Raw genomic sequence first — 11,882 nt, forward strand, 5'->3', positions numbered from 1 at the left:
CTCTGTCTCTCTCTGTCTTTCTGGCAAGCGCATGCGCCCTATAGCAAAAACCTCTCCAAAAAAAAAATATATATATATGTATGTCATGATTTTTCGAACAACCCAATAGAATATTCCATCTTCACTCTTATTCAGATCCCGCTTTAGTTTTTTCCCACAAGAAATTACTCATACACGAACCATATTCCCACATGGAACTTTGAGTCTGATATTCAACTAAGGGGTGGCTGCAACTTACACGGCACCTGATGGGAAATAACACGGGCACCTGATCTGAAAATGTCACATTTGAAAACTCTGCAATTAGGACGCAAGGGGTCATGCAAACTAGCAATACACCCTGCTACAGGAAGGGAGTAGAAGTGTTCTAGCAGATGAAAGGCAGGTGATAGCACAGAACAGCTGATGTCACACTACTGTTCTTATAAAAATGCACAAGAGGGGCCGGCAGGTGGCATGGTGGTTAGGGCACTGGACTCCCACATAGTTGACCACAGTTCAAGACTCAGACCTGGCAGCTTGCTTCCTCACTTTCCCTTTCTCTCTCTGGTCAAACTAAAAAATAATAATAAAAAATCAAATTACATAAAAAAATAATTCTTAAAAAAAAAAAAAGGCACAAAAAAGTAACTAGTGACAGGAGGAAATGCATCAGAAAATGAACAGTGGCTATCTCTGGGTGGTAAGTTTCCATTTTCTTCCCATTACCTGACTTTCTAAATTTTCTTCAACGAGTATCAATTGCTTTTGTAGAAAGAAAAATCCACAAATGGTCTTAGTCTTTTTTTTTTTTTTGGAAGAGGTTTTTGCTAGTGTGTACGTGTGCTCCACAGAAAGACAGAGAGAGACTTAGAGACAGAAAGCGAGAAATCACCCCCCAGGGGAGATGGCCACGCTGCAATCCCTTCTCCTCCATTCTCCTCTCGGGATCTTGGGCATGCATGCACACGCGCCTGGCGTGAGTTTAAGTCACCGGGTCCGGGACTCGAACCGCGGTCGACTACGTAGGAGTCCAGCGATATAGCCATTACACTAACTTCTGGTCCCCCTCTCAGCTTTCTAGTGCTTGGGGTAATCACCCTCACTCTGGTCTCTGGAGATCTCCCCCTACCCCCAGCTGCCAAGACTCGGGGCTCGGGTCAGCCTCACCTTTGAAGATGAGGAACGCCGTCCTGGGAAGCTCATCGAACCAATGCTCTCTGTTCTTCTTGGCCTGGGAAGGTGACAGGGTCATAGGAGAGGGGGTGTCAGGGCCACGAGCACACGGGCCCGGCCTAGCCCAGGGGCCAGGACACTGGCTGTCCTCCCTTGCTGGCCAGGGACAGCCACTGTTGATGGGGTATTTCCAAACAGCATTTCACACGAGGGCATTTCTTTATATTGGGTTGTTGGAAAAGTCTTGATGCATTTTTTTCAACCACTCAGTATAATCCTGGGAGGAGCTCTGCAGGTAGGGACCGTGATCCCATTTGACAGGTGAGAGCAGCCTTGGAAAAGCCCAAGCACTGGCCTGATGTCGCACAGTGATGAAGGGGCTCTCACTGAGACCCAGGGTTCTGAACCATGACGCTACACCATGACGCAAATGGATAGGCAGATACGGGGCAAGGGTCCTGCTCCCCGTGACGTGCACCAGCCAAGCTGAGAGCCGGCCTGTCTGGCAGGGAGACAGCTGAATTTCAGGGAGCCTCTGGTCCTCCTCACCCACCTGGGCACCCACCTGCCCACCCCTCTTCTCTCCCAGAAGCACGCACCTTCCACTTCAAGGCGGCGACTTCATAGATATCGTAGAAGTCCTTGAGACTGTCATAAGCAAAATGAAAAGGCAAAGAAGAAAATGAGAAGACATTTCCACTGAGCTTCTGTTCTCTGGTTCGCCTGATGGTCACCTTGCAGGGCTAAGGGTCGCAAGGAGGAGGAGACATTGAGAGTGTCCCAGCACGCCTGAACCCAGGGGAACCTTAGCAACAAGCGTTCTGCTGACCTCTGTCCTCCGGATACCCTGAAGACTCAATCCACTTGGTCTATACTGACTACCGATGGCAGCGTTCCCCTGCAGAGAGCCCCTGGAGTACTAGAATTCTTTGGTTTTCTTTTAGGGCATGTGTGCTTACCAGAGAGAGAAACAGAGACAGTGAGAGGAAAAGTAAGAAGTCATCCCCAGGGCGGTGGCCACACCGCAATCCCTTCTCCTCCATTCTCCTCTCAGGACCTTGGGCACGCACACGCACGCCCCTTGTGGGATTTTCAAGACACCGGGTCCAGGACTTGAACTTGAGTCAGCCATGTGGGAGCCCAGCAACATAACTGCTACTCCATCTGCTGGTCTGAGTACTAGAACTCTTAGATGGACAGAACCTCGGCCTCTTTCAGCAGAGGCCTTCACAAACAGCTGGGACCGTGAGTTCAGCCCAGCCAGAGCTTATACATCCCGTCTCTACGGCGGATCTGCCTCCTTCCAGATCGACACGCTCTGGTCACTCTCAGCGTACAGACCAATACTGGCCGCAGACCCCAAGGCGCGGGTCTTGGAGGCTGTGCCAGTGTGTGTGTGTGTGTGTGTGTGCGTGTGCACGTGAGTGTGTTCGGCCTTCTCTGTCCAGCTGGCTCACGTGGGCCGACTCCACCCTACTCATGACTCAAGGGAAAACGGCTGAGTCGCCCCATTCCAGGAGCCCACAGATGCCTTTCTCAAGCCAGCTCGAACCGGCTTAGGGCTGGACTTGTTATTAGCCAAAAGAATCCTGACAGACACGGTCTACACATACGAGAACCTCCGTTAGAAAACCAAAGCCTCAGGACCAGCAGTTGGTGTAATGGCTATGTCGCTGGACTCCCACGTAGTCGACTGCAGTTCGAGTCCTGGACCCAGTGGCTTAAACTCACGCCAGGCGCATGTGCGTGCGTGCCCAAGATCCCAAGAGGAGAATGGAGGAGAAGGGATTGCGATGTGGCCATCCCCCCTTGGGGGTGGTTTTCAGCTCTGTTTCTCTGTCTCTATCTGGCGAGCGCACATGCCCTATAGCAAAAACCCACACACAAAAAAAAAAAAGAAAGAAAGGAAGGAAGGAAGGAAGGAAGGAAGGAAGGAAGGAAGGAAGGAAGGAAGAAAGAAAGAAAGAAAGAAAGAAAGAAAGAAAGAAAGAAAACGAAAGCCTCTACCAGGCCTCTCTGCCTGCCCACCTCCTGGTGCCTGGCCCAGCTCCCTCTCGGACGGCCTGTCTGGGTCGCCGCCTCCCTGGCGCTGGTGCTCACCTGAGGAGGGGTGTGCCGCTCTGGTTCAGGGCCTTGAAGGTCAGGTAGCGCTCCCTGGCACTCATGCGTGGCTTGTAGAAGCGCATCAGGCCTTCGAACTGCTTGTAGGAGATGCCGGCGGGCCTCTGGGGGAGAGGGAGACAGGCAGTGTGGAACCCGGGTTGCCCCTGCCCTTGGGGAGCCCCTGTGGATGCCCAGCACAGAGGACCCCAGGGCACACCAGGGGCGCTTGTTCTCCCCAGGTATTGACTTCTGCTTTCTTTCTATTTTTTGTAGAGGTTTTTGCCTTAGGGGTGTGCACTCGCAGTAGACAGAGAGACAAGAGACGGTGAGAGGGAAAGTGAGAAATCACCTCCCAGGGGAGATGGCCACACCGCGATTCTGTCTCCTCCATTCTCCTAGGATCTGGGGCATGCATGCATGTGTCTGGAGGGATTTTCAACCCACCAGGTCCAGGACTCAAACCGCAGTCGGCCATGTGGGACACCAGTGATGTAGTGCTATGGCACTGGCTGGCCCCTGTCACGCTGAGGGGCTGCTCCAGACAAGGGCCACCCTCCCAGGACGCCCGGGCCTCCCTACCCGCTGGCTGACCAGCAGGCGGTAGGCGTGCTGGATGGCGGTTCGCTTATGCAGCAGCAAAGACTTGAACTTGCGCTTCTCGATGTCGTTGAACGTGTCGAACACCACGGCCAGGAGCTGTGAAGGAAAAGCACAGCACCCTGGCTCCCCTGCATGGCGGGCCTCGGGCCTCGAGAGATCAAGGCTCATCCTGGCCTCCTGCAGGGCTCCCATCCGGCCACTCAGAGTGGGGCTTGAGGAGTTCCCCGTGACCCGCCTCGCAGGGTAGGAAGGGGATCCCAGGTCCCCGCAGAGGAAGGCCACTCATCGCTTCTGGGAAATTTCTCTCTGCGGAGCCACTGAAACACAGTTACTCAGATTCGGGGCTCCCCTTCTGTCCTCCTATACTCGTCCTCAGCTGGGCAGGGACAAGCCTGGGAAGAGCTGAGGCAGGAGGGACACGCCAGGTTTGAAGCCTGATCCTGCTCAGGAAGACAGTGAGGAGGCCATGTGTCCCCCTGTGCCCACGGCCCTTCTGCCATCAGGGGCCTGACGCTCCCACCTCCTGCCCTTGTTGTTACTGTTCTTGGTGAGTCACAGCTTCACGTGTGCCCCAGGAATGAGGGGAAGGAGGAGGCCTACTCTCCAGAAAAAAGCAATCTGGTACTGCCCCATGCTGGGGTCCTTGAGGAATGCCATTACCAGAGAGCCATGGGGGGGTGCCGGAGAACTGGGAAGAACCCTTTCTGTTTATTTTATGTTTTAGATGTTTTTGCCTGAGGGCGCGTGTGCACGCCAAAGAGAGAGAGACAGAGACAGTGAGAGGGAAAGTGAGAAATCACCCACCGGGGGGGGATGACCACTCCACAATCCCTTCTCCATTCTACTTCCGGGATCTTGGGCACATGAGCACACGGGCCCAGCATGATTTTCAAGCCACCGTGTCTGGGACTTGAACTGCAGCCAACCAAGTGGGAGTCCAGCAACGTAACTGCTATGCCATCTGCTAGTCCCCAGTGGACCTTTCCTGTACAGGACCAGATAACGAATATTTCCAGACTCTCAAGGCCAGATGGACTCTGCTGCAGAGCCTCGAATCCATGGCTATATCATGGACTCATCCACAGGCTGTATGCAGCAAATGGGCTGTGTCCCAATAAAACTTTATTTACACAAACAGGCTGCGGGCTGGATTTGGGCTGCAGACCATAGTTTGCTAACCCTGCCCTAGATTTTCAGAGCTCTAAGTGAACTGCAGATTAAAACAAATACAAAGAGGTAATATCCACCATACTTCTTTTTGGTTTTGAAAAATTAAAAAAAAATTATTTTGGGGGAGCTGGCAGGAGGCATGGTGGTTAAGGTGCTGGACTCCCACGTGGCAGATCACAGTTCGAGTGCCAGACCTGGCAACTTGCTTTCTCATTTTTTCTCATCAAATTAAAAAAATAATAATAAATTGGGAATACAAATAATAATAATAATAATAATAATAATAATAATAATAATAAGTGGAGGCTAGCAGAGGGAGTAGCAGTCATATCACCTGACTCCCATGTGGCTGACTACAGTTTGAGTTCTGGACCCAGTGGCTTGAAACTCACACCAGGCGCATGTGCATGCGTGCCCAAGATCCTGAGAAGAATTCAAGAGAAGGGATTGCGGCGTGGCCAATACTCGGTGGGTAATTTCTTACTTTCCCTCTCACTGTCTCTCCTTCACCAGCGAGCAGCTCTGGTCAAATAAAAAGGAAATAAGTGAATGAATAAATAAAATTAAATAATTCTTAAAAAAAAAAAAAACCCTTATTTTTAAATATATTCTTTCAGCTAAAAACCATGGCACACACCTGTAACCCTAGTTATTCAGGAAACTATGGAAGGATGGGGAGACGGAAGTCACCCTGGGCAACATAGGGAGACTCTGTCTCTTTTAAGATTTTTTGCTATGGGGTGCATGTGCTTACCAGAGAGACAGAGAACCAGAAAGTGAGAGATCACCCCCCGGGGGGATGGCCACACCACAATCACTTCTCCATTCTCCTCTTAGGATTTTGGGCATGCATACACCAGCATGAGTTTTAAAAGCTGCCAGGTCCAGGACTTGAACCGTGGTTGACTACATGGGCATCCAGTGACGTAACCATTACGCCATCTGCTGGTCCTAAGACCCTGTCTCTTAAAAAAAAAAAATTCTGGGGCCAGCAGATGGTGTAGGGTTGGGGTGCTAGCATGGCACGGTTCAAGTCCTGTACCTGGTGGCTTGCTTTCTCATTTTCCCTCTCTCTCTTTCTCTCTTCTCACTCTTGTTCTCTCTCTCTCATGAGCTCACATGTCCTGTAGCAAATTAAAATAATAATAATAATGATAATAATGATAACAATAAATAAAATGAAATAAATAATTCTTAAAAATATATTTCTTTGGGAACCAGCAGTTAGTGTAATGGCTATGTCGCTGAACTCCCACGTAGTCGACCGCGGTTCGTGTCCCGGACCCGGTGGCTTAAAACTCACGCCGGGCGCGTGTGCGTGCGTGCCCAAGATCCCGAGAGGAGAATGGAGGAGAAGGGATTGCGGCGTGACCATCCCCCCTGGGGGGTGATTTCTCGCTTTCTGTCTCTATGTCTCTCTCTGTCTGTCTGGTGAGCGCACGTGCCCTACAGTGAAAATCTCTCCAAAAAAAAAAATATATATTTTTTTAAGACTTCAAATTTGTAGGAGTTTCCACCGGTCTACCTGAAGGTGTTTTCCATTTCTACCCTAGGCCTGATGGTGGTTACTGGCATGAGAATGCTCTCAGAAGTATAAAATTAAACACAGGACTTGGTCACATGCCACCCCCCAAGGACTCTGGCACAGCCCGGTGTCATACACAACCTGCCGATGCAGGGAACGTTCTGGTGGCCAGCCAGGCCTCGCAAACACCTTCAGAGTTCTGTGGGCACGGTGACTTTGGTTCTTCTTGATGGAATGCATTCTACACTGAATTTTCCCTGTTCCCCCCCCTTTTTTTTTTCAGAGAGATTTTTATAATGGGCATCACATGCTCTCCAGAAAGAAAGCAAAAAACCACCTCCCCACCCCCCCCGGAAGAACGATCACGCCACAATCCCTTCTCTTCTATTCTCCTCTTGGGATCTTGGGCACCACACAGACACGCGTGGTGTGAGTTTAAGCCTCCAGATCCCGGACTTGAACTGCAGTTGACTACATGAGAGTCCAGCGATGTTACGCCAACTGCCAGCTCCTACACTGGGTTTTCGGGTGTTTGTGACACACAAGACATTCCTGGCATGTGGGTGTGACAGGATGGAGTAGTTTGGGGCAGGGCCCTGGGACCAGCCTGGCTCGGCTGCCCTGAGCAGTTTGGTGTGGGCGAGGCCACGCTACCAGTCCGACCCTCAGCCTCTTCACCTGCAAATTGAGAATCACAATAACAGAACCTCCAGGGCTGCCTGTTAAATGGTTTTCATCCCCATATGTTCCTCATTATGCATGGTGCTTAGGGAAGGCTTTAAAATGCCAGCTTCAGGTCAGCAGATGGTGTAGTGGTTAAGGCACTGGAATCCTGCAGGGCAGACTGTGGTTCAAGTCTTGGATCCTGCAGCTTGAAATTCACACCAGGTACATGCGCGTGCCCAAGATCCCAAAAGGGGGGAAAGGGACTGCAGTGTGGCCATCCCCCCTGGGGGTGATTTCTCACTTTTTCTCTTTCGCTGCCTCTCTGGCGAGTGCGTGCGCCCTATAGCAAAAAATCTCTCTCTCTCTCAAAAAATAGTCAGTTTTTATGGTTATTATACGATAAAAACTGTGGGTGGCCTTGGCTTAAAATCCAGCACCATGAGCAGCAGCGGCTGGCAGGGCCCTCTCAGCAACACACGCTTGACTGGAGCCTGGGACTTCCTGCCCTGACACGCAGCCCCGCCCTCTGCGTTCCCATGGTGCCCAGTGTCACATGGGCTGGGGCCACTGCTCCACGCAGCCCGAGGGATGCTCACTCACCAGGTTCATGATGAAGTACAGCTCAATGGAGAGGTACACGATGAAGAAGACGCAGGACCAGGGGTTCCGGGAGTAGGAGGGCATCATCACGTCTGGGAAGCTGCGTGTGAAGAGGGTTACCCGCCAGCCCCAGGCCGGCTGCCTCCGTCTACGCAAACGCTGGCTGTGCAGAGCCAGCTCCTGCCCCTTCCTCCCCAGCCTCCGTCTGCCTCCCCAACCCCCTGGCCCCGGCCCCGGGGCAGCCGCGAGGGCAGAGGCACGGTGAAGCCCACACTCACTTGGCCGTGGTCAGGAGCACAAACAGGCTGACGATGCTGTTCTCCAGGGTGCTGAAGTACTGAGAGGGGCCCGGAGTCAGCGAGTGCGCCCCACCAGGAACAGCCGTGGGCGCCCCTCCTCGTGAACCCGCGCCTCCTCCCCAGGAAGCCCAGAGGGCTTGGACAGCAGGGGAAGAGCAACCCTCTGCCCTTCTCGAACCCGAGGCTCTGGCGAAGGAAACTATATGCCCTTCCCAGGGAGGAGCACACCTGAGTGGCCCCCTCTACTTAGCGTGGCCCCCTCCACCGCTCCTCTGCCCAGCACTCTGGGCTCCCAACATGATCCAAGGAAGGGGTGACAGGGCTCTGGGTGCCACAGTAAGCTATGAGGGGAAGCCAGGTAGGGCTCCCTCCTGAGTACAGCCATGGGGTCCTCCCTGCCACCGGGCCTGAGGGACAGGCCTCAGGCAAAGGAAGAGAGAGACACGCAGATCAATTACTCAGCAGATCAATTACTCACCGGGTCTGAAGGGTTAGGGGAGAACAAGTAGAAGCCTGGAAAGTGATGGGAAGAGAGACCAAAAAGGTTAGGGCACAGGTCCCAAGCCAGGTGTCAAAAGGACGAGCTGCGTAAATTTAAATGAGCACAGTGGGAGGGGAGAGAGGTATAGAGGGGCGCCCCGGACAGTATGAGCTCTGCCCACAGCAGCAGGTGCTGCTGGGCCCAGCTGCTGGCAGCCTGAGTACTGGTAAGGCTATTCCTTAAAAGGGTTGGGAGGGGCTAGAAGGTGGCATGGTGGTTAAGGGTGCTGGACTCCCACATAGACGACCGCGGTTCGAGTCCTGAACCCGACAGCTTAATCTCTCTCTCTCTCTCTCACTCTTACTCTGTCCCTCTCTGGTCAAATTAAAAATAAATAAATAAAATTAAATAATTCTTTTTTTTGTTTATTTATTATTTATTTATTTTTACATTTGACCAGAGAGGGACAGAGTGAAAAAGAGAGAAAGTGAGAAAGCAAGCCACTGCCAGGTCCGGGACACAAACCGTGGTTGGCCATGTGGGAGTCCAGCACTCTTAACCACCATGCCACCTGCCGGCTGCGATAATTCTTTTTTTTTTTTTTTTTTTTTAAAAAAAAGGGCTGGGGAGGCTAGCCCTGTAGCCTAGTGGTTAAGGGCACCGGATCCTACATGGCAAACCAGAGTTTGAACCCTGACCCCAACAGCTTGAAAAACACTGTGTGTGCATGTGCGTGTGTTAAGTCCTCTAAATCCTAACGGGATGGAGAAGGATTGCAGAGTGACTACACCCCACTGGAGGTGCTTCTCCATCTCCTTCCCCCTCTGGTGAGCACATAGAACCTCTGGCAATTTTTTTAAAAAAAAAAAAAAGAAAGAAAGAAAAGAAAACAGGCTAGAAACCTGTACTGCATCTTTGTGTAAAATCGAATTTGAAAATGCTGACTTCCAGTGTTCAGGCCAAAAGAAACCCATCTGTCGACTGGATCTGGAATCCACATGCTGATTTGCAATCTTTGGTCTGAGAACATGACAGCCAAGTGAATTTCCCAAGGGGTCCCACGATTTCTCCATAGCCAAGGTCCCCTGGAAGGGACAACATTCATTTCCTCCCTCCTGGAGGGGCCAGTCCTAAGTCCTTGGCTTCCTGTATAGGGCAAGGGCGAGACGCTGCCCTTGGGGAAGTCCATTCCCCAGGGACCAGCAGATGGCATAATGATGACGTCACTGGACTCCCACGTAGTCGAGCACTGTTCAAGTCCCGAACCTGGTGGCTTAGACCTCATGCCAGGCACGTGTCTGTGAGTGCCCAAAATTCTGAGAGGAGATTGGAGGAGAAGGGATCACAGCATGGCCACTCCCCCCAGAGGGGTGTTTTCTAGCTTTCTGTCTCTCTGGCGAGTGCACATACACTATGGCATAAATCTCTCTTTTGAAAAAACAATTATCACCCTCCAGTGGGGGGTGATCATGCTGCAGTTCTTCCTCCATTTCTTTTTCCTTCGGGATTTTGGGTTCACACACACACACCCTGTATGTTTCACAAGGTACCAGGGTTGGGATTTGAACCATGGGTGGCCACAGCGGATCCAGCTCCCAGTGTACAACACTTAACCACTGCACTATGAAGTTGTCCTCTGTTTTTTGGTTTGTTTAAATTATTTATTTATTTAATTACATTTGTTATTATTATTATTATTTGAGTTTGACCATAGAGAGACAGAAAGAGAGAGAGAAAGGGTAAGTGAGAAAGCAAGCCTCCAGGTCCAGGACTCGAACTATGGAAGGCCACATGGAGTCCAGAGCCTTAACCACCACACCACCCACCAGCCCCTTGTGTTTTATTTTAAATACTTCATTTCCTAAGTTGAATGTGGGTCCACGGGCTTTTAAATTATATATAAAACCATTTCTAAGTTTCTAAAATTGTCTGCTATGGTCCGAATGTTTGCACCTCCCTAAATTCTTTTTTTTTCTTTTTTCTTTTTGGAGAGGTTTTTGCTATGGCGCATGTGCACTCACCAGAAAGACAGAGAGAGACAGAGAGACAGAAAGTGAGAAATCACCCCCCAGGGGGGATGGTCCCATTGCAATTCCTTCTCCTCCATTCTCCTCTAGGGATCTTGGGCACGCACGCACACGTGCCCAATGTGAGTTTAAGCCACCTGGTCTAGGCCTCGAACCGCTGTTGACTACATGGGAGTCCAGCGACAGCCATTACGCTAACTGCAGGTCCTGCAACTCCCTAAATTCTTATGTTGAAATCCTTAACTCTGATGTGATGGTATTAGGACGTGGGACCTTCGGGAGGTGATCGCGTCACAGGCAGAGCCCCAGGGAGCTGCCTCCCCCTTCCACCACATGAGGGCATGGTGAGAAGGTGCCACCCGTGAACCAGGAGGTGGCCTCACCAGACACCGGATGTGCCAGTGCCTTGATGGTAGCCGTCCCAGCCATGAGCAGTACATTTCTGCTGTCCCATTTGCTGTCTGGCATTGTGCACAGCAGCCTGAAGGGACTCAGACCCGGTCAAGCTAGGCCTTTCTTCAGCGGGGAGCTTGCCTCCCGAGAGTCCCGGGGGGCGGGGAGCAGGGCACTCACCGAGGATGGCGAAGATGATCATGAAGAAGAGCAGCAGCAGAAGAATGTCCATGAAAGGCGGCAGGGACTGGAAGATCTGCCGCAGGTTCCTGGGGTGAGAGACGGACAGGTCGGGGAGGCCGGGGCTCCTCGGGGGTGGAGGGGTGTGCTTGTTCAGGTGGGGGCCGGTGCTCCTGACTTGAGACACACAATCCACTGCATCCCGGAGTGACAGCTTAAGGCTCTGCTCAGTGCGTGAGCAGGAAGAATGGGACTGAGGTGCACATAGCCTCCTCCACCCGGCCGCAGAGCCCAGGCAGGGGTGCGCGGGTAAGAGGGAGGGAGCAGAAGGCAGAGTGTGCGGCCCTGGGAGTGTGAAGACATGGCCGGGTCTCCACATCCTGGGACACACATCCTGCTTTGAGTGGGCATGAAGAACTGACTGCCGGCCCACTCTCACCCAGAGGACCCCAGCCAAGAAACTGTCCAGATGACGTCTCCGAAAATAAACCTAACTCCAGGCGTGTGGGCTGGAATGGCATCCCACAGCCTCGGCGGAGGCGGCAGGGGAGCCTGCCTGTGTCGCGTGGACCCAGCTGAGCTGCCTGCTCTGGGCTGGCCCCGCTGCTGTGGCATGTGGGTGGATGACGGGCTCTGGAGAGGAACCAGCTCCAGGAGGGGCAGGGGGGGTTGCAAAGAGTCCC

At 52.2% G+C, this 11,882-nt stretch overlaps 1 protein-coding gene across 1 annotated transcript in view; it reads right to left on the minus strand.

The window, feature by feature from the left end:
- Window positions 1-11,882, minus strand: part of TPCN1 (two pore segment channel 1) — a gene marked incomplete in the record, with an annotated part of 99,292 nt that overhangs the window by 24,574 nt on the left and 62,836 nt on the right. The window contains 8 exon segments of the mRNA XM_027773129.1: window positions 1,150-1,213; window positions 1,755-1,803; window positions 3,256-3,380; window positions 3,838-3,954; window positions 7,820-7,919; window positions 8,098-8,156; window positions 8,597-8,631; window positions 11,200-11,288. Coding sequence (XP_027628930.1) covers window positions 1,150-1,213; window positions 1,755-1,803; window positions 3,256-3,380; window positions 3,838-3,954; window positions 7,820-7,919; window positions 8,098-8,156; window positions 8,597-8,631; window positions 11,200-11,288 — 638 coding nt within the window.

This window comes from Tupaia chinensis, unplaced genomic scaffold (genome assembly GCF_000334495.1).
Source record: "Tupaia chinensis unplaced genomic scaffold, TupChi_1.0 Scaffold000323_1, whole genome shotgun sequence".
NCBI lineage: Eukaryota > Metazoa > Chordata > Mammalia > Scandentia > Tupaiidae > Tupaia > Tupaia belangeri.